The sequence below is a fragment of the Centroberyx gerrardi genome, chromosome 5 (genome assembly GCF_048128805.1).
Source record: "Centroberyx gerrardi isolate f3 chromosome 5, fCenGer3.hap1.cur.20231027, whole genome shotgun sequence".
Classification (NCBI taxonomy): domain Eukaryota; kingdom Metazoa; phylum Chordata; class Actinopteri; order Beryciformes; family Berycidae; genus Centroberyx; species Centroberyx gerrardi.
In genome coordinates this window covers 19,069,831-19,096,099 of record NC_136001.1, presented here as the reverse complement: position 1 = coordinate 19,096,099, position 26,269 = coordinate 19,069,831, and the positions used below count along the sequence as shown (strand labels likewise).

Here is a 26,269-nt window from a genome sequence, read left to right as displayed (position 1 = left end):
GCTGGACTCCGCTCCAGGACAACACTCAGTAGAAAAAAGTACAGACGGATAGTTAAAGGAATGATGCAGAGATGTGGAGGTCACACCTCACGGAGTTGATTCAGATTTTCTCCCGAAATACCAACTATTTATTTTCACTGACCATAAATTGAATCGAATAGTGATTACAGGGGATGACAGCTGCGCATTTGGTAGTCCCATGATGGGTCTTTTGAGGGATTAGTGCGAGGCACAGCCTAAACATCCTGGCCTGTCCACGGTAGTGAATTGTCTGCGGAACAAATCCCATTTTATGTGGAATGCGTTGGAACGGGGACCTTATGTAAAGTGGAGGAAACTGTTTTCGGTGAGCTCATAGGTTAAAATGGCAATGACATCAAGCTTAACTTGAATAGCTTTGTGCTACTGCAGCAAGGTGGATCGAGGCGTAAAGGGAGCGAGGAGCAATGCACCCATCTTACGAGCTGGACATTTTGTGAGGATGTTAGATGTCCTAAACAAATTCAAGGTATAAGGCCTATCCTATATGCTGGCAAACTGCGTCACGGCATGTGAGTGTTGCAGGTAGGCAGCACACTCTCCCACCGCTGGGAGAGGACCATGGTGATCATCTTCTCCAAAGAATGTCACCGGTAAGTGTTTAACAATTTACCGGGTATGGATTCGGCGGACTCATGCAAAGATCCGCCGCTGGGATCTACATTTTCCTCTGTACCCAATTTAGACTCGGACATAAATGCAAACGCCTGTAGGCCTATTTATGAGAATGGGGCAGACCATATCGTCAACATACAAAATGCAGCCCTGCGAGGAGCGAGTGATCCCAGCGCGTACCCCTCCGCGGATTACCGGGGACTGGTCCGGCAAAGGTTCATCCGCCGAAGTTTGTGGTTTTCCGACTCGGAGGACCAACCTTTGGACACAGAGTGTGTCAACAGCAGCCCGGTGCTCAGCATCCACCTGCGGTCCATCGTTGATCGGACTCGGACCCGGGCTGTGGGAACCCGGCTGGGCTTCCAGGAGAGTTCAAGCGCGGAAAGCCAAGTGGGGCTGAAGGACAGCGCTACGGAGAGTGTAAGCACAGATGAGGGGAAAGACAGAAGCGCAGCCGGCCACAAAGCTGGTGATGTACCGTCCGATGTCACCGGGAAAGCAGGGAGTGACGAGAACGAAGAAGAACCCGGGATGAAGGCAGTGTCCACCTCACCCGGGGGCCGCTTTCTCAAGTTTGACATCGAGCTGGGGAGAGGGTCCTTCAAGACGGTCTACAAAGGTCTTGACACCGAAACTTGGGTCGAAGTCGCATGGTGTGAACTCCAGGTGGGTTCATTGGTCATCCAAGTCCAACACCAATCAGCCAATGATAAGCCAATTATCTGTAGCCTGTGTTATCAGATTATAGCATAGCCTATGTTGTTTATAGTTGGCTCGTATAAAAGACACATACCCAACAAAGCCCATCATCATTTAGGTTTGTAAACTGGTTCCCAAAGTAGGGTCCGGGGACACCCAGGGGTCTTTGTAGGGGTCCTAGGGATCCCCAGCTACAGGAGGAAACGTTTAATTACACTGTCACTTCATTCATTTGAAGTTGGGACAGTGAGAGAATGATGTAGGAATTTCTATTCTGATCAACCCCCCCACCTGCACTATAATTATCCAGTTTTGTACCAAATCATATCCAGCAATAAAACTCTCAGACTGAGGTCCCTTAGACAAAATCTCATCAGGTAGGGGTCCATGGCCCCTGGAACTCCATGGCACTTTGCACTGCTAAAATTAAATTTCTTGCTCAAGGTCCACTCTGGTCCACACAAACACACCAGAGAGTGAGGGAGAGCTGATAAGCTGATATGGAATATTGTGAGTTTATTACGCATTTGATTATGCAGCCTGTCTGGTAGTATCCCTCACTGGGGGATACTAAACATACTGGGTTCAACCACATCTAATTTAGGACTTATTTTCAAATATGACTAATTACAATACATCTCAGCTTCAGAGTAAAAGAGAGCCACCAATAAGCAGTTAGGCATCTGAGTTATCTGTTTTCTTATATATTAGATTTTCAATTTCATTCAGTCTTCCTCTGTCTGAATCACATGACTGTTGGATGATATTGATATAAGGAATAGTCCTGTTCTGGGTTTTCATAGCCTCATATCTCTGAAGTATTGTGCAGTAGGTCCATTCTCAAGTGAGTTTGTTATCACTGGCATAAGATGGACTTGCATTTTACACAAGTACCTAGGAGACAGAGGTGACACTATGCTGCTCCATACTCCTTTTCATGCGGTATTTGTTAATTTTGTTGGGCCAGCACTGATTAGCTTGTTCTCATTGGGAGGATAAGGTGTATTGTTATAGGGCAGGTTGAAGAGGAGGAAGGGACTGTTAATCTTATTGCTAGCTTTTTTGCTCTGTGTCTTTGTTGAAGTGGTAGCGGTTTTCCTCTCTCATGAGCTCAATCTTGTTGATTTTGCTGAATTTTACAGTACTTAGCCTATTTGTGACCCTGAACCCTAAGTGTTATCCAGGAGGTCTACACCTTATATTATGGTTTCTAGTTATGATGTTTTACACGACTATTTTATTTCGACCTTACAAATGCACTATTCTTGACTTTATTGCCATAATAATTAATTGAGCCCCTGAATGCAAAGCCATCCTGCTCTAATAATTAATTGCTTCATTTTAATTTATAGATATGCCTTTGCACCCACACAGTAATCACCCTGCTGCACAGTTTCAGCAGATGAACTGAATTCAAACTTTGTTTAGCCGGAATTAAAAGAGGATTTTAGCAGTGAGTAAGAGACACTGCTTCATAGGAGTTGCAGCTTATCGAATCACTAATCTCTGTATGTGGTAATCTAATGATTAGTTTAAATGCTATCCATGTGATATACAGATTATCTTAACCAGCAGGTAGTGGTTGCCCTTTCAGGGCTCAAAATATGCTAAGATGTTGTAGTCATTCCAGAGCAAGTACCTGCCAGCAGACTACATTTGTAAACATTGTTTAAAGGATCTTACTGCTGTTAGGATTTCTTCCCATTTCCAGTGTTCTCCAATAACAAAGGGGCAGGGTCGCCTGTGACCAGAAGTTAAGGCTCAAACCCTGTACAAACCAATGTGTCCATCCATGTCCAAGTGTCCTTGAGCCAGAATTCCTACCTGGTCCAGAAGTACCGTAAATGGCTCACCCTGTGCTGCGACCCCCATAGTGAAATGCATACATGGCATATGTGAAGAAACATTCTTAATTCTGTGTACACTAGTGATTAACTAAATAAAAACAAACAAAACCCAACAAAACAACAACAAAAAAAGCATCTGAAGTTACGTTTGTTGCAGCCATTGATGTAATTGATTGCCTAAGATATTTTTTTGCTATGGTCTTAATAGTTCATAATATATTTAGTTCTTTGTTTTGTTTTGAAATCCTAAAAAGCCCTGTTCACTATCCTGTACTAAGTATAAACAACTTACTAACTTGAAAACTATTTTTCCCCAGCAATATCCTTCACTGCAGTTTTGGGCCATGCTTATTTTTCCTCCAAATCATTTCACCGAGCATTTAGCTTCATTTAACATTACATAGATAACATGTCCACCAAATGACATCTCAGAGAACAAATTCAAGCTAATTAACTCTCAGTAATTCTCAAACCAAATGACTTTGTGAAGGTGGTTTCCAGTTTTGGAATATGTGTGAGTTTCCTTTTTGCCTATACACTGTTTTACTGTTTTAGACAATGTACTAGCCGGTATTTATATATTGGGGTATGGAGGTGTGATAAGATCCAAAAATTCAAGCCTGCATGGCCCAAGATAAACTTGAGCAGGTTCAGTCTGACTCAGCACCTCAGCATCATTTTATGAATCTGAATCTGATTAAAATGAACATGATGACAGTAATGTTGGTGACTTTAAGGGACTGCCCTGCGACAAGACTTTTTGGGGAGAGAGGCTTCAAAGTGAACAGTGTTATCTCTTTTTTTTCGTCTCCCTCATGCAGAATCCAAGTTCACCCTGTCAAGCCCAAGGGAATTAGGGTAAATTACAGCCCAGTCCAATCCGATTCAGGCATAGAATCAAATCTCTATTGCATTATGCTTACCTCACAGCCCTCAATGGCAACAACACAGTTCCAGATTGCATGTAAAGCACCCTCAATTTATGTCTAAATATATATTCCACCATTGCATACAGTTTTGTGGTTAATGTTGTACAGCATAGTTTTGTTTTTAGCACCATAATGTAATGACATTCATTTGGATGTGAAACCTCAGTCAATCCGAGTCCACAAAATCAGCCCCCAATTAATTGTATATAGAGCAATCTTTTGTCTCTTGATGACATCCCAGATTTGAGTCTTGGTTCTTTGTTTTTGTAACTTTGAGAGTGTATCGGTCATATTTACAAATATTAATCAAAATGCCTGAGTTCAAAGGAATAATGTGTTAAAATTCTGTTCTGGTGTGGTTTTTCATTCCATCCTATAATATTCCAAAATGATGAGTGTTTTAGGTACATCAGCATTGCTTGACATATGTCATGAGAGAAGCCAACCAATGGTCTTTTTCTTGTGCTTGTTTAAAATGCGGGACATGGTGGTATATTTGGTGCGCCTCTGCAGTATTAATTACAGAACGGTAATAACTGGGAACATTATTTTGTTTGATGTACAATGTGGCAAGCAAGTGTGTGTGTGTGTTTGCGTCTGAATAGTGAGCTAGGTTCTTAGGAGAGATCTAGTGATGATTCAGCCATTCTGTCCCTGGAGGTGAGGCCTTGCCCTTCAGTGCCTCTGTGCCTGTGTGCCTCACTCATGAAAGGCTTCTGTAATTCAAATACAGTGCATGTATGAGTATTGTCTATGCGTGTGCATGTGTCTTTGTGTGTGAGACAAAGGCAAAGAATGAGAGATTAGAAAACATGGATGGTTATAAAAAGATTTATGCAGGTTTATAGAGGAGCAGGTGCCTGGTGTCCAGCAAGCCAGACGGTCAATCTCACTACTTATTTATCCACATAATGATGATCAAACAGCTGCTGTAGAAAGTTGTTTGTCTGAGATTAGCGAATGATACAACATGATTCAGTAAAATGCCAAAACGCTTTAGATCAGCTTCTCTCATCTACAGTTCTACAAATTATTTGGACTCTGTCTGTCTAATGTGCGAATAGTACGAATACTAAAAATGAATTTATCCCCCTGTGGTATTACCACACAGATGTGTCTGGAGAGTGAATCCTGCTGATGCAACGCTCTGCAGCCAAAGATAGTCCGATAGAGAGAGAGAGAGAGAACAGGCTGAAAGAGAGGGAAAGGGTGGGTTCAGCTAAGGAAAGAGCGTAATTGGTATACTATCTGATACATCAATACAAAGACTTTCATATCTTGACTCATTTCAGCGCTGGGTCTTAACCACTCCATTAGATGCAAGCATCAGTGCTGCTGTCTTCTTCATTTCTTCATTATTCAGTTTTTATACTTTTATGAGGTCTCAGTAAAGCAGATTCTGTGTAGTAAGTGCCACACCCTGCTTGGATAAGAATCAGAGGCCAGGGTCTTTAGTCAGTTCATACTCCTGTGTCCTTAAATCACCACTCAACTGCTTAGAAAATACAGTTTGGACAATTAAACATAGGGTGACATATTTTCTTCCTCAACAAGAATATGCATTATGAGGATAGCTGGAATGGGTGGCATATGCTCAGCAATGCTACCAGTAATCTAAGATGCATTAGGCTGTACACTGCATAGGTCACTATGGGCTATGAATGAAATATGATTCCCCAGCATCCTTCAATAATCAATGCTAGGAGATGTACGCATTGATCATCACTGACATTCGAAACACTAAATGCACACTCACTGTTCTCATTTAAATGTGTATATTAAGAAGAAGAAAGAGTGAGCAAAAATCAGGAGGCCATGTGGCATTTGCCATGGTCAGAGCCATGAGTTGTATCTGCCATGCTGACCCAAGAGAAACAGAAATGTAGAGGATCTTCACTGTCAGCTGTTTTACTATTTATACAACAGTTCAGGGAAGGCAGGGGCCAAAATATTGATCCAGCACACACGGATTCACCCACACTTGTATACCCAAAGATGTAAGATTTAAAGTCTGTAGAATATTGTAACTATATAAAATATAGACTTATTCTTGATGCTTTGGACTTTGTGATGGAAAATAATGTCTTTGTGACTTTCAGACCCCAACATAACTCACAATACTGATCCATTTTGCTCCATTATTGACAAAGAGGGCATAGGACATTTACAGCATAAAAATGCAATTAAAACTTTAAAATCTGTCATATGCTGTCACTCATTATATTGACAGCTGTGTTTGTCTTTTTGAGATTTAAAAAATCTCTTCAGTTCAGTGGTAAAAGATGTACCACAGATATAAGTTCATTCCAGATCGTGTCTTTGTGTTCTTTGCGGCTGTTGCAGAGGTCCTTAACAACGCAATGTATAATCATCTCTGTATTACAACATCAGATGAAAAACGCATATTCATCTTTCTTTCTGAAAATGTTGTCAGGATTCTCCTCTGACGTGGTTCTAACATCACAGAAGGTGTTATAGTGCTGTGTGTTTTATACACAGCCGTGATGAGAAGAGTAAATGGCTCAGACCCCCATGTTTACCCACTCAAAATACCAAGGCTGTGTTCACTCTAAACATGGGCCACAGGCAACTCTGACGAAGCTCTGCTTCTGAAGTACACAGGCCGATCTGATGGAGGATGAGAAGGAATGACGTCCCTTCCATTAACGCAGATTTTGCAATGCTTTCCCATTACGTTAGAGAAAAACTGAGAGAAGACAATGATTGAACCCCTCTCTCCTCCACCACCCAAACTTAAATTAAGTTACATTTGAACAAATTCACCACTGCTGAAGCATCTCCTCTGAGTGGGTGAACTTGGTATTCATTCTGTTCTCATTTTTATATTAATTTTCTTTTCTATCTCCCTCAGGAACGGAAGCTGTCCAAAGCCGAGAGGCAGAGGTTCAAAGAGGAGGCAGAGATGTTAAAGGCTCTCCAGCATCCCAACATTGTGCGATTTTATGACTTCTGGGAATCGCCGTTGAAAGGGAAGAAGTGTATCGTTCTGGTGACAGAGCTAATGACCTCAGGGACACTAAAAACGTGAGAGACAAAATGAAAATAAATCAATAAATAAACATTTTCTATATCGAGGTCTATCCCCGAGTAAGGCTTTACCTGGATTAGCTCATATAGTCATTTATTGCACCTGGTATTAGTAAATTTAAAAACAACAGAGTGGGAAAAGGAGAGCATGTCTTGTCCGCCAAGACGGTAACCAAGGTAATCAATACCTCGTAAATCAACTTTCAGACAGTGAAAATTAAGAGGTTAGTTTGAGAATAAAATTAGGCATCAGGGATAAATAGGCATATTGTCTGTGTGTTCGCAGCTGGTGCTCCATGAAAGCAAAAACAATTAGCAACTGTTGGCAAAAGAGAAACAGTTGACTGAAAACGTGTCGACTTGTGGGGGACAGGCCTTGATACGTCACTGTGTCAGAAACCACTGAACAAAAGCAGATATCTTCACCTAATGTAGTGTTAGTGGAAATTGGTGAATCTCTCTTATGATGACGGTGTCTACGGATGGCCTTTTATCTTCCCACAGGTATCTGAAGCGCTTCAAGGTGATGAAGCCTAAAGTCCTTAGGAGCTGGTGCAGACAGATTCTCAAAGGCCTCCACTTCCTCCACACAAGGACTCCTCCAATCATCCACAGAGACCTGAAGTGTGACAACATCTTCATTACTGGCCCTACAGGCTCCGTCAAGATAGGAGACCTGGGCCTAGCCACACTAAAGAGGGCCTCCTTCGCTAAAAGTGTCATCGGTTAGTCATCAGCCAGTCGTCAGATCTGTGTGCTATTGAAATGTGACCAGCAGGATATTTATTTTTAACTGTAAACATTTGATAAAGTGTGAGTTTACAGCATCCCAGCTGAAATGGCACTAGCCTACATTTCTACCAACGCAAGCAATGCTTTTAATAGTACAGTATGCGTGCACATGTGTATTTATATGCTTCTCTGTATTTGCGGTAGAGGATGAAACACTGATAATCCCTTGTGGCGTTATAATCTACCCTCTCTTGACTTAATTCCCCAGGCACTCCAGAGTTCATGGCCCCGGAGATGTATGAGGAGCACTATGATGAGGCTGTGGATGTCTATGCCTTTGGGATGTGTATGCTGGAGATGGCCACCTCAGAATACCCCTACTCTGAGTGCCAGAATGCTGCTCAGATCTACCGCAAAGTCACCAGTGTGAGTTCAGTTTTAAAGGTGTTAAGTCGCACCATTGCTGTTACAACTGCTAAAGACAGCGTTAGGGAGGTCTTCAGCACACATTTCTTTTTAATTCCTCTTTCTACTATAAGATCCCTTATATTATCACATCATGAGCAGGTAAATTTTTTTCAGCAAGATAAATCAATTTTAACTATATTAATTTAAACTATATAGTTTTTCTAAATGCAGCATTTGTCACAGAGGTTCCCCCTTGAATAGTGGTAGCTCATCGGTCCCCACAGTGGAGAAATGACAGCACTTTGGAGAGTCCGTCATTAATGCTTTATGACACTGCAGACACTACTGTCTCTGTCACAAGTAATGCAGGTAACATGCCGAGTGCTGCTGTTTTGTCTGTGTGTGTCAGTGGGTGAGATGAGACATAATGTTAATGCTGCTTTGCTAGCTTGTTATCGCTTCTGCTTTTCTGTCTCCAGGGCGTGAAACCTGCCAGCTACAGTAAAGTTAGCGACCCAGAGATTAAGGAGATAATTGGGGAGTGTATCTGTCACAGATGGGAGGAAAGGTGAGTGGACCAGGCAGTCTGACAGTGTCCTGGGGCCAGTAACACACCTTGCATGTAGGTAGAGGTTGATCCTTGCCAGAGAAATTCCATCATGTTGCTCTGTTTCTGCTCCTGCGGCATGACGTTAATGCCAGTATTTGGCTCTGGCACTGTTGATGTTTCTGTGTGTTGTGCATCATTAGTTTTTACTGACACAGTGACCTTTGTGCAGTTCAGTAGCTGGTGTTTGTGTATTTCCTGCAGGTATTCTATCAAGGACCTCCTGAATCATGCCTTCTTTGCAGAGGACACAGGCGTGAGGGTGGAGCTGGCTGAAGAGGATGATGGGAAGAAATCGTCCATAGCGCTAAAGCTGTGGGTTGAGGATCCTAAAAAGCTGAAGGGGAAATACAAGGACTCTGGTGCCATTGAGTTTACCTTTGACTTGGAGAAGGAGGTCCCAGAGGGTGTGGCCCAAGAGATGGTAAACAAATGCTGAGCAGAGTTACTGAAGTAATCTACCAATGAGTGCCATTCCCTAATTGCGGTTGGTGAATCTACATAGCTAGATTATGAATCATGAAAGAAATGTAGAGTTTGACTTGGACTTTAGGCCATGTGGTGTTCCAATGAAAGGATCCTCTGTTCTCTAGACTGGTGTTGATGTCATATTTACTGCTCCCTTTTGACCTTGGCTTTTGCTGTACTGGCAAGACTGCACTCTGTGTTCCACCAGCTGGCTCCTGTTGTAGACTGGGTAACAGACTGACTGTCATGTTCCAGTAACCTCACTGTCTCATTATAACGCAGCCCTGTTTACCTTGGAACACTACCTCTGGCCCTTTTAATTACATGTGATGCAACCAGGAGGTGGTCAGTGGTCATGTCTGAGCTGAAATGCTTGAAGCGTGTTCTGTATTGATTGAAACTAGAGCAACTGATCAATTGATGCTCCGACTCAAATTTAATCATATGGGTCTAGGAAAAGGAAGTCATCTGTGGTTTGGGGGGAGGAATTGAATGGCAGTGGATTTGTTGATCTATTACATGTGTAATGACTGATTTGCTCATTAGTTGACTTAGTTTGTACTGACCAGCTAGTGAACATCTTGCCTGTGTCCTGTAGGTGGAATCAGGTTTTTTCCTGGACAGTGATGTGAAGATAGTTGGGAAGTCCATCCGGGACCGCGTGGCTCTGATCAAATGGAGGAGGGAGCGGACTGTCCCGTCAGGAGATGGTGAGGCAACTGTGAAGAAGACCCAGCAGAACCTGCTGCAGGTGCCCAGTGCGGGTGTACCACAGGCAGCCGCACTAACCACAGCAGATTATGAAGACCCAGAGGCCGACCAGCACACCCTGCTCTGTACTGTGCCAGCCACCACATGTACCACATGTGAGAACCTGCAATTAGAACACACACACACATACAAATACATCGTACATCACACAAACTCACGTTGTTGTTGTTGTCACGTCATTTTGTTGTGATACGACAGTAATAGTCATAATAAATCCAACCAGTGTTAGAACTCACACAAGAGCTTATGGCAGGAAATTACTCTGAGAGATATAAAATGGTTAAGATTGTATCTGTGTGTGTGTAAGAGAGAAACAGAGAGAAAGGCTACTGCAGGGTGTGAATAACACCTATGAGTCATCTGTGACTCATCATCGCCCAGCTTTTGAATTGTAATGAGGTGCTACTCCACTGTCTCTTCCTCTCCCTCTCCTCTTCATGCCTGTCCCTCCTGTAGAGGGTGTTTGGGTGAAGTGTAATGTTTTTTCACTCTGTTTCACTCTCTTGTTATTACAGCTGACAGTGGAGTGGGCTCTACCATGCAATCTGATGATCTTAACAGTCAGCAAAATGGCACCTATCAGTCCCTTCCAGAGCCCATTTCTTCAGCTCAGATGATCTACAGTCCCCCTGCACACCCCGACCCTCAACTGCACCAGGGGCCCTACCAGCAAGCCACAGCACAGCCACATGAAAACTACTCACAAGCATCCACACAACTGCACCAGGGAGCCTACCAGCAAACCACCAGTCAACTGCATCAGGGGGCCTATCAACAACCTGCAGCACAACTGCACCAGGGGCCTTATCAGTCTCAAACAGTGAGTGCATGCATTGCTCTTTTCATGCTCTCACTGTGTAACTTTCTCCTTAAATCTCTCTTTTTGTTTTGTCTTGTGTCAGCAGTTTTCTAAAATAACATGTAAATGTATTTTCTTTTGTCAAATGATACCTGAGCAGCGCCACTCCAGTGAACCCTTTGTATGCCAGGAGAACCTGCTCATCCCCGAAAGCGCAATGTGTCTTAGGCGTGGAAGCGCCTCCCTGGTTGAGATGTTACAGTGTAGGAGCCACTCTCTCACTAAGACGATGAATCAAAACCCCTGCCTCTGTCCCAGGCAGGATCTGGCTTCACCAGATAGCATAGAGGGTTACAGGAACTCAGCGCATGCTACAGACAACCTAAACTCTCCCCAGAATCCTTCATTACTGTCTACTCTCTTGCCCCATCATCGTCATCATCATTGTTCCCATCACGACTCACCGTGTCATTTCAATTCAGCTCTCCTTCCCCTGCCTCTACAACACCCCTCACAGCTGCGTCTGAGCACCCCGCTCAGCCCTAAGCCCTGCCACCACTGCAAGGCCTGTATGTCTCTCCTCCTGAGGGACAGGACAAAGGGAGGGGGCTCTCTGGGACGCACACACACGCCCCCTCTCTCTCCATCCCCACAGCTTTCTCCAGTCTCTAAGCCAGTATCACCCGCATCTCCGCATCGGGCCAGGTTTCCTGCACTCACTTCATCCTTTCTTTTGGCTCCACCCTCTCCCTCGGCGTCAGCCAGTCCGGTGACTGCGCCGTCCCCAACGACCTCACCCTTACACCTTGTCCCACCCTCTCTACAAGTTGTGTTCCCGAGAAGTTTGTATGAGGGTGGAGACCTCACTCTTCTCAACCAATGTCTCCATCATATCGTCAGCCGCAGGACCAGCTCCCCCACCCTCTCAGACAGAGGGGTAAACCATCCGACACACAACCATGGGGAGTTTGGGGGTATTGCTCCCTCAGTACTTGAGCATATAGACAAGAGTCAGAACCTGGATGTCCCACTCTTCTTTAGCCCATATCTGGAAAGGAATGTGCCGCTATCACCGCATGACAGCGAAGGCAGACCAGGTCCAACGGTAGGTTAGAGAAGGAGGCTTCACCTAGACCAAATATTGCCATAGCAGCAGCCTACTGTATCTGCGGGGCCCTGGGGTTGTTTACTCTCCTGATTCTACCGCCTGCTTCGCTTCTCTGGCCCTCCCATGATGATAACCAAGCACAACAGCCAGTCTCTGCTCCTGCTTAATCCACCGTAAAGATTTAATTTCTTTTAAGAGTAGCAAGTAGGGTTATAAAATAGTAGGACACTATAGCAGTCTCCAGTTTAGTAACATAAAACGGTAGCACAATGTATGGTAGTATACAGGGTAGGTGACAGTAGACTAATGCTGTAAACACCCTTGCTATTTCAGCATCTCCTATGTAACCCTGCCAACTGCTAAAAACCAAACCAATCACTTTCCACGCTCCTGCTGATGACTATCCCTGCCTTGACATACTGAACATTTTATTCCTGAGCTTCATTTGTCATGTAGTAGATATATAAGTATGACCTCTGTTGTATAATGAGTCCTATTATTGTCTAATATAGTGTCCTATGAGTGAGATCTCTCTTCTCTGTTTCTGACAGACAGTTTCTGCTCCAGCTACGCCGGGCCCTACTGTGCACCAGAGCAGACAGACAGCACAGAGCTTCCCAGCTGCAACCCCCACTGTGCAGACACAGCTTACTGCCCAACCCGGCCAGGAGCAGGTATGCATTTAGCTGCGACAGTCCCTGGCACCAGCCGCAGTGATACACAGCAAAGCAGAGTTAGGCAAGAAAAATGTGGAAGTTGATCCTTGTAGCTAACCACAGATGCCTAACAAAATTATGTCAATGTGAGTGTGTTTGGATTGTTGGTGGTTCTAAACTAAACATCAGTTTTGTGTTTTTATTGCCTTGTCAGCATGTTTGGAATGTGGATGAGCTGTATGCATAAGCATACAGCTATTACTGCTGAATACCAACTGTAAAATATTAGTCTTTCTTCATGCTTGTTTGCAATCCAAAATGACAAATTTTATGGTAGGCATTCTGTGGCGACTACACTAAAAAGATGCTGACAGGCCAACTAAAGCACAAAAAACACACTGAATTAATGTTCAATTCAATGGCACCAGTCATCGAAAAATACAGTACATTTACTGGGCATCTATTGTGTGAGTGGGATACAACAATGTATCTGGCTTCTGCTTTTCCCCTGCTAAATGCTTCATCATGTGTATTATGCGTGTGTATGCTGTAGTATGTGTTCTGTACATACTTAAATCGACTGTATTGAATGGGATTTAACGTGGTTTGTGTTTCCTGCCTGTTTGTCTTTCCTCCTCTTAGTGCCGTCTCCAACCAGCTGGTATCCTGCCCCAGGTAGAAACACCACCTCTTATAAAACACTGTGGGCTACATACACAAGCCTCACAGAACCATATAATCACATGAAGTCCACTTGTCTGGCAGCTCACTGATATTAAAGATTTGCTTGTAGACCAGCTTGAATATGTTGTCAATTTATTTATATGGGAGATAGGGAATTAGTTTGTATTTCCATTGTAGTATTCATACTATCCAGTCAAATTGACTGTAGAGACAACAGTTTTGGAAATGAAACTTTCAGAGATGGATGTTCCAGAGCCTTTGACTGTGTATATATTGTAAATTCCCAAATACCTTTTCATCAATGATTACTTATTATGCCTATTAAGCTCCCGTTTTTCATTTGAGTACTCTCTGTCCCTCTTTCATTTCCTCCTTCAGCCGTTATCTGCTGAACAGCCTATACCTCACCTGAGTCCTCCTGACCTATCTACCAGTTTTCCACAGTCAGTCTCCGCTGCTCCTCCCCCTCTCCACCCGCTGCAGATCAGCACACAGGTGCGTTGTTGTCATATTAGGTACTGTAGATCCTATGAACGAGAGGATCAAACCAATGGTATAGACATCCTGCAGGAATCAAGATGGGTTATAGGGTTGAGTAATACGTAAACGGTGTGTGTGAACGTTATTTCTATAGACTGGTTGTTTTCCTTCATTTTATACCATTTTCCCTTTTTCTTTCCCAGTTTCCCTCACCATATCCTGTCATTCAAACTATGGGCTATGAGCCCCCTTCCTTCTCCCCAGCGCCATCTGCATACAACAGCAGTGGCCCTCCTATACCTAGCTCCTACTACTCAACTGCACCCCACCGTCCATCTCTGCCTCTGACCCCTCATGCGGGCTTGCCCTCCATGCCCACTCTTGGCACCCCTCAGACCCCTGTCTCCTTACCCCAGCAGGTGTCCAATGTGGCACTCCCCATTCCACTTCTTGCCATGGCCATGCCCCCTGCAATGCCCCAGCAGCAGGGGTGCCCACCCACTTCTCAGCCAAACTTTTGCAGCCTCCATTCCACCCATCCCTTGCCTCTCTCCCAGGTACAACCCACCCCATACCCTGTCCCCTACCCTGAGCAGGAACTGGCAGAGCAGCCTGGCCAGGTGAATATTTGACTCAGTTCTCACTGTCATGGTTGGGAAATCTCGAATACTAAGGTAGCATTGTGTGTTACATTTTGGTGTAGCCCATGCAGGGCATGCATTTGGCGTAGACGTAGAGGTGAACAATATCTATATTAGCTGATGAAAAATTCTCTATGTGTCACATTGTTTTCCAGGTACAGACGATCACTCCACAGGAGAGTTTGGGAGATGTTCAGGTTTTGGCTCCAGTCCACCCTGTCTTGCCTGCTGTCCAGACTCCACTCTGGGGAAGCAGGTTGGATGCAGAAGCTACTGCAGCTGGCCTAGACCTAACTTTATCTGCAGTTTCAGCATCTACAATTCTAGCCCCAGCCTTAGCCCCAGCTTCAGTCTCAGCCTCATTCCACGTCAAAACTCAAACCCCAGCACAAGCTCCAGCTCCGGTCCCAGCACAAAACCAAGCCCCAGTCCCAGTGCCAGCTCAAGCTGGAATCCTGCCTCAAGCCTCAGCTTCAACTCTTGCTCCAGCCAAAGCTCCGGTCCCAGTTCAAGTTCCAATAGCAGTGCCAGTGCCAGCTCCAGCCTCAGCCGCAGTTCAAGCTCAAACCATGGCCCAAGCACCGGTCTCTGCGCTGGGTGCCACATCAGCAGTCTCATCTGCAAGCGCAGGCACATCTTCAGCCTTAGTTAAACCCCAGTCCTCAGTCCCAGGTTTAGTCCCGGCCCCACTTCAAGTCACACTGCCAGCCCCGGTTCAAGCTGTAGCGCCTGCCCTTGCTACAGCTCCTGTCGCAGCCTCAGTCCCAGCTCCAGTTCTGCAGCCTGCTGGCATCCAGACAGCAGCCCCAGTGCCTGAATGTGCCAGCCTGGCCACGACTCAGCAAAACCTAGACACTGCATCTGCATCCAGCTCCTCTCAACCAGACCCCACTGTAGAGGTAGGGATAAAGCCACAATCTGGGTGTTTATTTGAGTGTAACAATCATTTTTACTGTACATACACATTCTTGAAAAGTAGAATTTGGTGATTGAAAATGATCTCTGCATCCCGCAGGTCTTGTAGTAAGTCAAAATGCATCCTCATTTTGTTCTAATGTTTAAAACACTATGAATGAACACAAACCACTTGCAACCTTAAAAAAAAAATCAGGTTTATTTGTCACATACCATCATCCCTTGTATCTTGAACTCTCCATCTGAGATTGAAAAAGTACCTTCGAGCCAGCGACATCAATAAAGTTAATTGGGGGTCAAAAGTTTAGTGCAAAGACAATAGTGCTTTGAAGTTAGATTTTCTAACTAATGCATAACACTTGCATTTCAAACTATTTCATTTAAACACATTTGAGTATTTGTAATTTGTTATAAGATACATTTGACGTATTCTTACACATATACATACACACACACACACACACACACACACACACACAAACATATAAACATTCATGCGAGTGCTGTATGGTCTTACAATTATCCATCCCATAAAATTTTCCAAGGTATCTAATTGTTTTTTTTACTGGCTATTATTGTGTCCTTAGGAAGTGCTTCAGGAGAAACCAACTTTATTACCCAACTACGCCTATGACAGGTGTGTGGCCAATTTTACATTGACACTCAGGTGTTGCAGCACTTCAAAGATTCTCTTCTACTCTGAACTTTGAGTATTGAATGCTATCACCAACCTTGAGTATAAAGACAGTGTTTTAAACTTTCCTTTGTAGTCTCAACTCTGATGTGGCATCTGGTAAGGAAACAAGTGACGGCTATGAGAGCTTGGCGAGTGGGGGGAAGGGGGATGGAAAACCCAGGAAACACCACCGCAAGTCTGCCCGCACACGCTCACGGCAAGAAAAGACCAGCAAACCCAAACTGAGCATGCTCAATGTGAGTCATGAGATTATTACTGACCATTTAAGTCACTTTTTTTTTTAAATGTTACATTTTGGCACAGTTCTGATTGTATTGTGTCCCCTGCAGGTTTGCAACACAGGTGATAAAATGGTTGAATGCCAGCTGGAGACCCACAACCACAAAATGGTGACATTCAAGTTTGATCTGGATGGAGATGCTCCAGAGGAAATTGCCATTTATATGGTTAGTTATACCGTTGACTTTACCCTTGACAGCTTTCGTTGTCTTATTCATTTGTTTTGTATGTGGTTATACACTGTATATAGCGATTGTTGTGGTCTTGATGTTATATATTGTATAACATCCATAAAAAACTGTTTGGCTACAGGTAGAGAATGGCTTTATCCTACCCTTAGAGAAGGATATCTTCATTGACCAGCTGAAAGACATTGTGGATAAAGCTGAAGACATGCTGAATGAGGACATGGAGGGTGAGAGGGTCTCCACCTTGAGCGGTAGTCCTCCACAAGGCCTTGCTGCTGAAGGGCTAGTGGGAGAGGTAAGGGGGCTGCTCAAAAGATTACAGATACAGATATAAAATCCATACAGATACAGTCACAGATACATAGACATAGATGTAGACGTATAGGCATAGACACAGACATAGATACAGACGGGTACAAACAAAGCAGCAGAAAAAGTAGTGTAGCGACTCAGATCACATCTGTCTGTCTCTCTGTAGAGTCAGCAGCCTGGAGCACCTCAGCCTGTTTATCAGCAGAATGGTAAGTCAGTCTCTTTCTAAATTACACTCACCTGCTTACTTCACAATTTCTTTATTTTCACAAGTGCCATACTGAGTTGGAAGGATTGTCTGCCATGAGTTGTGCTTGTTAGTAATGTACTTGTTAGAAATCTCTCTATAGACTCACCTCCATTATCTTGGATTGCAGTTCTTCATACAGGAAAAAGGTGGTTTATAATCTGCCCTGTGGAGGAGACCACATCCAGCCAGGAGACCCCGTCTGAAGGGACAACTACCCAGTCTCCTGGGAGTTCAGCTACTGCCCAGCCTGCTGACGGTGGCACTGCAGGGCCTGCTGCATCCAGAGGTGACTTTGCTGCTAGAGAGCACTTTCAGCATAAAATCAGACAGGCTCATGGAACAATAGCACTATCTTGTGGCAGCTGAACGAAAGACATCCTACTGCTCTCACATGGGCAATTGATGCCTTTAAAAAAGTTTTAAAAATAAAAGTTTTGGAATCACATAGTTATGGTGGGATTCTTTTAATGTCCTGAAATTAGTCTGTATTATGTCATAAACTTCTCTATATTTTTTCCCATCTCATACATTCTTGTTTTTTCCACTTGTTTTTCCTCCTGCAGAAGAGGGGTCATCCTCAACAATGTCTGGTGGAAGTGGAGGCTTTACCTATGAAGTCTATGGATTCTGTAGTCCTCCAATTATGTCTAACACAGACCCGCTCCTCTTGGCCACTCTGTCTCCCCCTGTGTCTGCACCCCCGACCCTTCAGTCAGTGGAGTCTGCCAGCAGCTCGGTGCAGCCCAGTGTGCAACAGGCCCAGCCGGCCAGGGCTCAAACCGTGGCCCCGTCAGCCCCGCACGCCTCTCTGCCTGTGGATGAGTCGCAGGGATCACCTCTGGGCACCATCTCCCCCATCCATGCCGCTCAGCAGATGGCAGAGATGGCGTGTGCTGCCTCCATGGCTGAGGAGGTGCCCTGCTGCCCTCTGGTCATGCCCTTGTCTCTGGATGTGAGCGGTGCCCAGGCTGGGTCTCCTCTCACTCCTCTTCCCCTCCAGGAGCCAGGTTCAGCCAGAGAGCCCCTGTCCGTCTCCTACTCCTCTGCTGCGCGGGGCGAACGGCCACAGCAACCTGTGGTGCTCCACCAGCCTTTTTCCAGTGTGGGAGGAGCCAAAGTGTCCTCACTACCCCAGAGCCCGGCGCCATCCCAGCATGCCGCAGGGCCCGGTGAGTCGGACGGCGAGGGACGGGTGGGCCGCGGGGGCTTCGTGGACAGCACCATAAAGACTCTGGATGAGAAACTGAGGAACCTGCTCTACCAGGAATATGCTCCCATGTATCCATCAGGCAGTACTGCAGAGACACCAGGCTCAGGCACCGAGTACATCCAGTCTCCACCTGGTCCAGACAGCGCCACAGGGGGGTCGGGAAACAGCACCCCAGGGCCAATGGGGGAGGGACGCTACAGGGCAGGAGAACAGCTGGTTTGTACAGAAACATTAATATTTCGTTAAAATTCTACTCAGAAATGTTACACATTCTTATCAACATACACCAAACGTTTAGACAATATTAACAATTATATGACAGGACTGACTACACTATTAACAATAATTCATGTGTGTTAAAGTTTTCTCACTTCATCTCTCATCTTGTCACCCCTATTAGCCTCAAATTCCAGAGAGAATGGATAGTTTGAGCACACTCAGTGACTCAGCTGTGTGTGGTATGTACAATATGCACTAATCAGTCGAACAGCTCTCTGGAGTGAACTGGAATGGCATCATTAACTTCTGTGTAAATGTTTTACTGTTGGTTCAATACTGCAATGCAGCAGTGCTTAGTGTTGTGGATATTTCCCTGCAGCTTCCCTGTCAAGAAGACATGTTCCCCACTCTGCTTCCTGCTCTGGAACAAGAGGCCGATTTAAGGTACTACAGGGCAGATTTTCCCCACATACACAGGGAGAGTAGAACTGCTTCTCAGATTGGTTCAACTGCAATTACTTTTACACAAGCATTCCCTGATACTATATGTATACCCGGTCTGTTCTAGATAATCTCTGTTCCTCCTGAGGTGGCTACCAGACGAGATGTGAAACAAAGGAGCTGGAGCAGTGCTGCCTCACCAGCACACCCTGCAGGTTACAGTGGGGACCACGGCCAGGCTGAGGCCATGGCTGCCTCCACCACAATTGGCCGTTTCTCTGTAATCAGCACTGAAGATGACATCACGCTGAGGACACGTTGCAGCCGCTACTCTGCCCCGCCTGACTTCTACCTGGACACCCCCCCCTCCCTGGCCAAACGGGGCTCGCTCCCACGCGCCCTGACCTCCAACTCTGTCCCTGTGGATGTCACGGTCCACGCTCGTTTCCTCTCCTCTGACTCGGGGGCTGAGAGCAGCCCTGCGAAGCTGGCCCCCGCCACACCGTCTCAACACGCTCGCTCAGAGCGCAGAGGAAGTGACCTCATGAAGAGGGCAGTGGCGTTCCTCCGTCGATCAGGCCGCAGCAGCAGCGTGCAGAGCTCTGATTCGCCAAGCAGGCACGGAGGCTTGCATGGCTCGGCCTACGCTAGCAGCGATAATGATTCAGAGATGGAGGACTCGGATATGAAGAAAGAACTACAGAGACTCAGGGAGAAGTAAGCTGGTTTGCTTTGTCTGCTATTTAGTGGCTGCACACACAAAAAATATTTTGTCATTCACCTTGTTGTTCTCCTTGTATTCTCACCTCCACCCCCTCAGACATCTGAAGGAGATTTCCGAGCTGCAGGCCAATCAGAGGGGAGAAGTAGAGCTGCTGTATCGCCGGCTTGGCAAAGCCCCTCCTCCTGGCCTGGGTCTCTCACACACAGCACCACCTACAGGCCGCAGGAAGAGGTCCAGCAAACACAAACTGAAGGCTGGCAAACTCCTCAGCCCTCTCGTTCAGCAATTTAGAAATGTCACAACCAAAACTAGTGATTCCAGTAAAGCCAGTGAGTAACTAAGGAGTATGCAATTCTGATGCTTGTGTATTGTATATTTCAAGCATAGCAGAATGTACAGTAACATCTGTGTGTGTTTGTGCGTGTGTCTCTGGATGTCTGTTTCTGCAGATGCAGGTGAGCCCACAGTGAGTTTAAATGGGTCCCCAGCCAAAGGCCCAGTCCCGGCACACGGCAGGGCCCGATCAGGCACCAGCCACCTCCCGACCTCCACCTCGGAGCCTGTTCAGACCCAGCAGCCCTGCTCCCTCAAGGGCTCCTTGTCTTCTGATAACATTTACGCTGGGCTCCATGGAGATGGCACCGGCACACAAGCTCCACCCGGACAAGGTGACCACCAACAGCACACAACAGAATCCAGCAGCCTGGGTAGTCCTAACATCTCAGTTATACCACCGCCTGTCCACTGAACACTGGACTGTAAACATCTAGATTCACTAGAGAATTAGTAGTAAATGCTGGTCTGTGGTGTTTTTATGAGGGTCTTTGATAGAGTTGGGTATGTCGATGGCGTGTGCTCTTCTTACCCTGGTGTCCTCTTCCCTCTTTCATTATACTCCTCTACAGGCTGGCCTAATTACCCTCAACCATCTGAGAGAGTGACCTATAAATCGAGTAGCAAGCCACGAGCTAGATTTCTCAGTGGGCCTGTGTCTTTGTCCATCTGTTTGTATCTCTTCTCTTCCCGCATAGCTTCACTTTCTTTGTTTTCCATATTTTCTATTTCCCTGTATTTAGCTCTGTGCTATCTTTCTCTGTCGTTGCCTAACTATCCTATCCTAGTTTTCTTCCGTTTCCTCTCTTGTTCACTTTCCTCACCTTTTCCCTATCACTTGCCTGTGTCTCTGTCCTTGTGTCTTGTTTGTTTTGTATTTTGCTCATACAGTAGGATATTGTTTATTCAAACCCCTCAAGTATGGAGATTGTTTGGAAGAACGCAATGTTTTGAATGGTTAAATGTATTGAAATTTTGTACTTAAAGCTTATTCCAAATCTGAAACTTGGGATTCACACACATTTCTGAAATGTTGTTGTAAAGAATAATTTAGTTGCAAATTTTGTTTTCAACAAGAAAACACCAAGAATCATGCACAATATAATATTTAATCATTTTTTACTAATTATCCCTGTTTATTAGACTAGTTGGTTCAGAAGTCTGAGGTTTGGATAATCAAGGTTCAGCTGAATATTAAAGTGCATTTTCAGTTCCTCTCTGCTCTACTTATGTTCTGTGCGATGTCCACCCTGATGTATGACGTATGCGTAATTTCACTTATCCACCCTGCATGACTGGACAATAGACTTCTGCATGGCCACATATACTCTAATCTGCTGTATATAATGCTGCTGCTTTGTGGTCTCTGTAGGTTAAAATTATCATCTCTCATCACTCTTTCTGTCTCTGTCTTATCTCTGTCTCCCTCTTCCTCATCACATCCCCCTAAAGGAACACATCATACTTCGCTGCGGCCCTCACCTGAACTACCTGCATGATTAGCCATTTAGGGGACTGAATACTTTGTTTTCCCATACTGTCGTTTGGCCTTTTGTTTTGTGGTGGTGTTGCATCCATGTATTCAATAGGTCTGTTTTGCACTGCATCCCGCTATTGAACAGTATTGCCTGGCCATGTGAATGTACATTTGTATGAAGTCTTTTTTGTCTCCTAGGGTCAACGCTGAAGCGACTGTGTCTTGGCAAAGAGCGTGGCAGCAGTACGTAGAGTTACTGTGTCTCACCAAGAATAATTTCACTCGAAATCATAATTCATGACAGGATATGTCTAATCAGCTTAATGAACATGGTGTGTGTGTGTGTGTGTGTATTTCCAGGGTCTGGAGCAGGATCAGGGGCTTCCAATCAGTCACAGCAGCCACCAACTAATGCCACACCCCCTCCTCACCAGCCAGTGATGGGGCTGGCCCAAGCTCAGGCCAATAACAGCAACAACAAGACAGGCACCTACACTGGCTCATCCATAGGTACTAATGAAAGCAATCTGACTGACGACCTCCAACGGCTGATGGACGACTGGGCCCAGGAGGTTCTTATTGTCACCCACAGGCCACGCACTAACTCTCTCAGTATCAGTGGGCAGCAGCTTTGGGATCAAGTTGCGCCTCAAACACATGACAGACTGGCAAGTTCTCCAGATGTGAGTTTCATGATATTTAACACTCTGAAGCTTTCAACAGGCACCATGAACACATGTCCTTTTATCAAAATTAGTAACTATCTCTATTAGTCAGAAAATTTTGTTTAAAGATGAGTTCATGAAACATTGGATATGTGAAAAAAAACAATTTCAAATCATAGCATTTGTAGCTGTAGCTTAATTTCTGCTTTAACCATCAGTGCAAGTCTTGTGTATATCCACAGTGTTTAGATAATAAGGACTGACAGCCTAAAGTGCAGCAGTGCTATCGGCTCACGGAGCTTCTCAATCAGGCCAGACTAATCAGCATTGAAAAAAAACTACAATTTAGGTAGACTAGAATTAGAAGAGAATACAATTTGAAGAAACAAGGATCAATCAAGGCCACGGACATGATTTATATACTCAAAATGCCTTGAATCATCCCTTTATTGACATCACACCTTGGCAGATGAGATCACTTACCACAAAAGGTAACACCCACTGTCAAACTGTCATGAGTTGCAGTCTCACTATCAACAGCATTCAAGCACTATAGTTCAACAGTGTGCATTAGTTAGATTTCTAAATTTCTTTTTAAATTGCATTTGACTTCCAAACACACATTATCAAGTAACATTAGTAATAGATGCCTGTGCAACACCAGGAATGCACATACTGATCACAGTGCTTCCGCCTGTTGCACACCTATAACATTACATTGGTCAATGCACATAGGAAAGAAACAAAGTATGGCCATGCACTGATGTTAATATGGGTTAATACTCAAACATTTATTCACACGTGAGTCCAGCTATCAGCGTCTTGCGTCTTATCTCAGTGTCAAAAAGGGTTTGTGCACTCCACAAGGGGGGGCTTTTATTAGATGAGCAAAAGTGCCTCACATCACGCTCCCTCCCTGAAACACAAACACATCTTTAGTTCCACTACCCTACAGATAGTCTGTGTGTGTATCTACCCGCTTATTTATTAGGGAGAGAAGTGATTGAGTGTATTGTTGTAGAAATGTGGTTTATAATTGTTGTGAAGTTAAACAAATACTGCCGTATTATCCAACTCCTTAGGTACCATCATGGACAACCCCAGGTCCCGAGGGCTGCACGCTTCCCCTGTCATGGCCGATGAATGATAGTCCCGGGTCGACGATGATGAGCAGCCCCTCTACAGGGCTCCATCCTAGTTACGAGCTACCTTCTCCTGCTCCGTTCAGAGGCTTGTCCTCACCTCTCTGTGTGACCCACTGGCCTGGGCTGCTCTCCCCCCTCACTTCCGGGGTCTTTGCCTTTCCTGCTGTGCCCTCAGCCCGGGATGCTCCCACTCCTGTCCCAGCTCCATCATATGAGCCCCCCGACCCCAAAGCTAGGACTCTCTAACCCGAGTAGCATTGTGTCTTCCAACTCTGTTACCAAAAATAATATTCATTATAGCTCTAGTCAATCTACTGTGCATATACTGTATATATTTAACCAGCATGTATGTAACCATTTGTACATAGCCTGCTATATTCTTGAGTTTTATGTTATCTGATTCATTTGCATCAACATACCTCATGTCCATATTGCAGTACATAATCCTTGTGTGCAACATATTACTGGTAGTAGTACATAAAAAAGATGTATAATTAGCCCATTCAGGCTTGAAAGTGCAGATTTTTTTTTATGTATGTACATTACCACTCGTTGAATGTACATAATCACTGATACATTGTTCTTTCATGCTGTAAGTGTTTGTATATAAATAGTTCATGTTTGTGTTGCTCATATCACCCCTATGTATGAAAGCTGCCATGTGTATATAAACCCCTGTTAGTCTGTACATAGCTCTTGTGTGTTTGTACAGTTAACATTAGATAATCCATAGGTAGGTGCTGCAGGTATGTGTCTTAATGCAACACCTAATCAGTCACCATCATGCCGTCACTGTGAAGCCTTGACTTACTGGTCACTAGGACCAGTTGCTTTACTCTGCCCTCTCCGTCTAAGGATAGGTTTCTTTCTTCATCAATGGAATGCTTCCAGCACAAGCGCTTGAAATATCCTGAAGAGATTTGAATGAACTTGAACTTTATCTTCAGGTGAAACAAAACCTGTGAGAGTGCCTTGAATAGCAGTTTCAGTTTTCTGAAGAAAAGCATTTAGAATCAAAACAGACAGTAGACATTCTATATAATGGTTTTGCCTTCAAAGGTAAATGAAGTGATTTGAATAATGAATGTGGATTTAAACTGTAATACTGACACTTATTTAATTTAACAATTGAAAACATAATTGAACAATATAATCTGGTCTTGTTGCAGTTCATTAAATGTCACTGATTGTGAAAATTGTCTAAAATTGAGTTAGATTATAAGATATCTTTACTGTGAGTTTTTCCTTGTTCACCAAAGTCATCTTATTGACTGTAGTCACATGATTTTGCTCTACCACCTGCACCACAGCCTGCATGAATACACTGGTATTCTGAATGTGCACAGGTTGATATGGTGAGTTGTAGTGTGATATTGTTAAGAAATTGGCATTGATATCATACAACAAGGAGGGCTGAAGGACTCAACGTATGAGTCTTCTCAAAAATAATCACCCCATACCTCTACTAATGCAATCTGTAGCTTTACATATTGTTGCCTTTGTGGTTTCTAAGAGATTACAATTTGGTTGGTTATTGCTTGGTAAAGGTTAATGACATGACATGAATGTTACAGGCACATGGAGAATGTGATTTATTGAAAAGCCACAACAGTTTAATATGTTGACACGTTATTTGTACAGTGCAAAGGTTGTTCTGGATTAAGGATATTAGTTGCTGGCCTCGCAAAATCATCTGGTTCACAAGGTTAATTATATGCAGTATGACTGACTTTATTCAGAGGTTTTCAACAAATATTGTGCTATCATGGGATACTTATTTGAATAGAAAAGCCTCGAAAAAGCGACTTGCATTTAGTTGTTTCCACCAGTGATTTAACATGCTAAAACTGTTCTGTAGAGAGTACTGTCTGCTACAGTTTATTTTCTTGTATAACTTCTATTACTCCTTCTTAAGACCAGTCTGGTGTATGCATCAATGCTTTGATGTATTCTGAAAGAAATTGCATCAGTGGCAAAAATACATTATATACCCATAATATATTATGGGTATGATGAGGCAGACCTTTCTTCAAGGCTGACAGAGCCATATAGACAAACTGGTCAGTGCAGTTTGTATTGACTGCAGAATAAACTTGACAAAACTGTGTTTGTTTTGATCTCTGTGTGGTTCCAGTGCAAGTCACTGTGTCATCTGAGATGGCCAAAAGCCTCTTTCCCAACTCATGGGCTCTTGGACTTCAACAAATTGCTTGTTACAATTTGAATCCTTTCCTGTTTGCACAGTGTGTGGCTAGTTTGGTTTAAATTAAACTTTTGTTGTGTGAAAGGTAGAATACCTTCCATGAAATACAGATTTTTATTTCTCTGGAACATGTCTCCTATGCAGCTATCTTCATGTGCTTTACACAGTAACTCTTTGATCTCTTTAATGCTTGCAATGAAAGCTAAGTGTATGATTGCTTTTGCCTGCTGTATAGCCTGTTTTCCCTGCACTTTCAGAAGTACTCTTTCACAAAAGCTGTACATACTTGAAGACAGAAATAATAAATTCATTTTTGCTTGACACCATACTGTATTTGTCACGTACCTTTTTCATACTGTGTATATCTAGCCAGTTTGTCTCACAGCATCCCTCCCATTGTAAGTTTTCATACCAATGTTGGCTTTATTTGCGTGGAAACCATGGAAGTCCATATAAAATGGGTAATCCAGACCCTCTTACTATACAGACTAAGCCCTAATAAGCAGATGAAATAAAATATTCTCTTCAGTTCTTTTTTCTTTGTTTAATCTCAGCTCTTGCCCCCTGACACGAGAATTCCTGTTTGCTGTGTTGTGATTCCCAGAGGAGAGGAAAGGAGAACTTGACTAAACAAGTCTCTCTGTGTGTGTGTGTGTGTGTGTGTGTGTGTGTGTGTGTGT

At 44.2% G+C, this 26,269-nt stretch overlaps 1 protein-coding gene across 1 annotated transcript; it reads left to right on the top strand.

Annotated features, from left to right (window-relative positions):
* Window positions 1-642: 642 nt before the first annotated feature.
* On the top strand, window positions 643-25,877 carry wnk2 (WNK lysine deficient protein kinase 2). Its single transcript, XM_071925908.2, has 29 exons — window positions 643-1,320; window positions 7,002-7,174; window positions 7,682-7,902; window positions 8,178-8,335; window positions 8,797-8,885; window positions 9,129-9,348; window positions 9,991-10,258; window positions 10,679-10,987; window positions 12,638-12,744; window positions 13,369-13,418; window positions 13,791-13,905; window positions 14,094-14,510; window positions 14,687-15,430; window positions 16,034-16,083; window positions 16,217-16,379; window positions 16,473-16,589; window positions 16,735-16,905; window positions 17,089-17,131; window positions 17,300-17,458; window positions 17,736-18,598; window positions 18,783-18,840; window positions 18,981-19,045; window positions 19,170-19,759; window positions 19,863-20,095; window positions 20,222-20,434; window positions 20,672-20,770; window positions 21,775-21,819; window positions 21,937-22,259; window positions 23,324-25,877. The coding sequence occupies exons 1-29, from the start codon at window positions 658-660 to the stop codon at window positions 23,630-23,632; spliced, it is 7,035 nt and encodes a 2,344-aa protein (XP_071782009.2). The 5' UTR covers window positions 643-657; the 3' UTR covers window positions 23,633-25,877.
* Window positions 25,878-26,269: the final 392 nt, after the last annotated feature.

Excerpts from the sequence above, each read along its gene's own strand:
- wnk2 (XM_071925908.2), top strand. The coding sequence starts at position 658 with ATGGATTCGGCGGACTCATGCAAAGATCCGCCGCTGGGATCTACATTT. Across the intron at positions 7,903-8,177 it reads CTTCGCTAAAAGTGTCATCG|GCACTCCAGAGTTCATGGCC; the intron begins GTTAGTCATCAG and ends TTAATTCCCCAG. Across the intron at positions 22,260-23,323 it reads GACTGGCAAGTTCTCCAGAT|GTACCATCATGGACAACCCC; the intron begins GTGAGTTTCATG and ends CCAACTCCTTAG.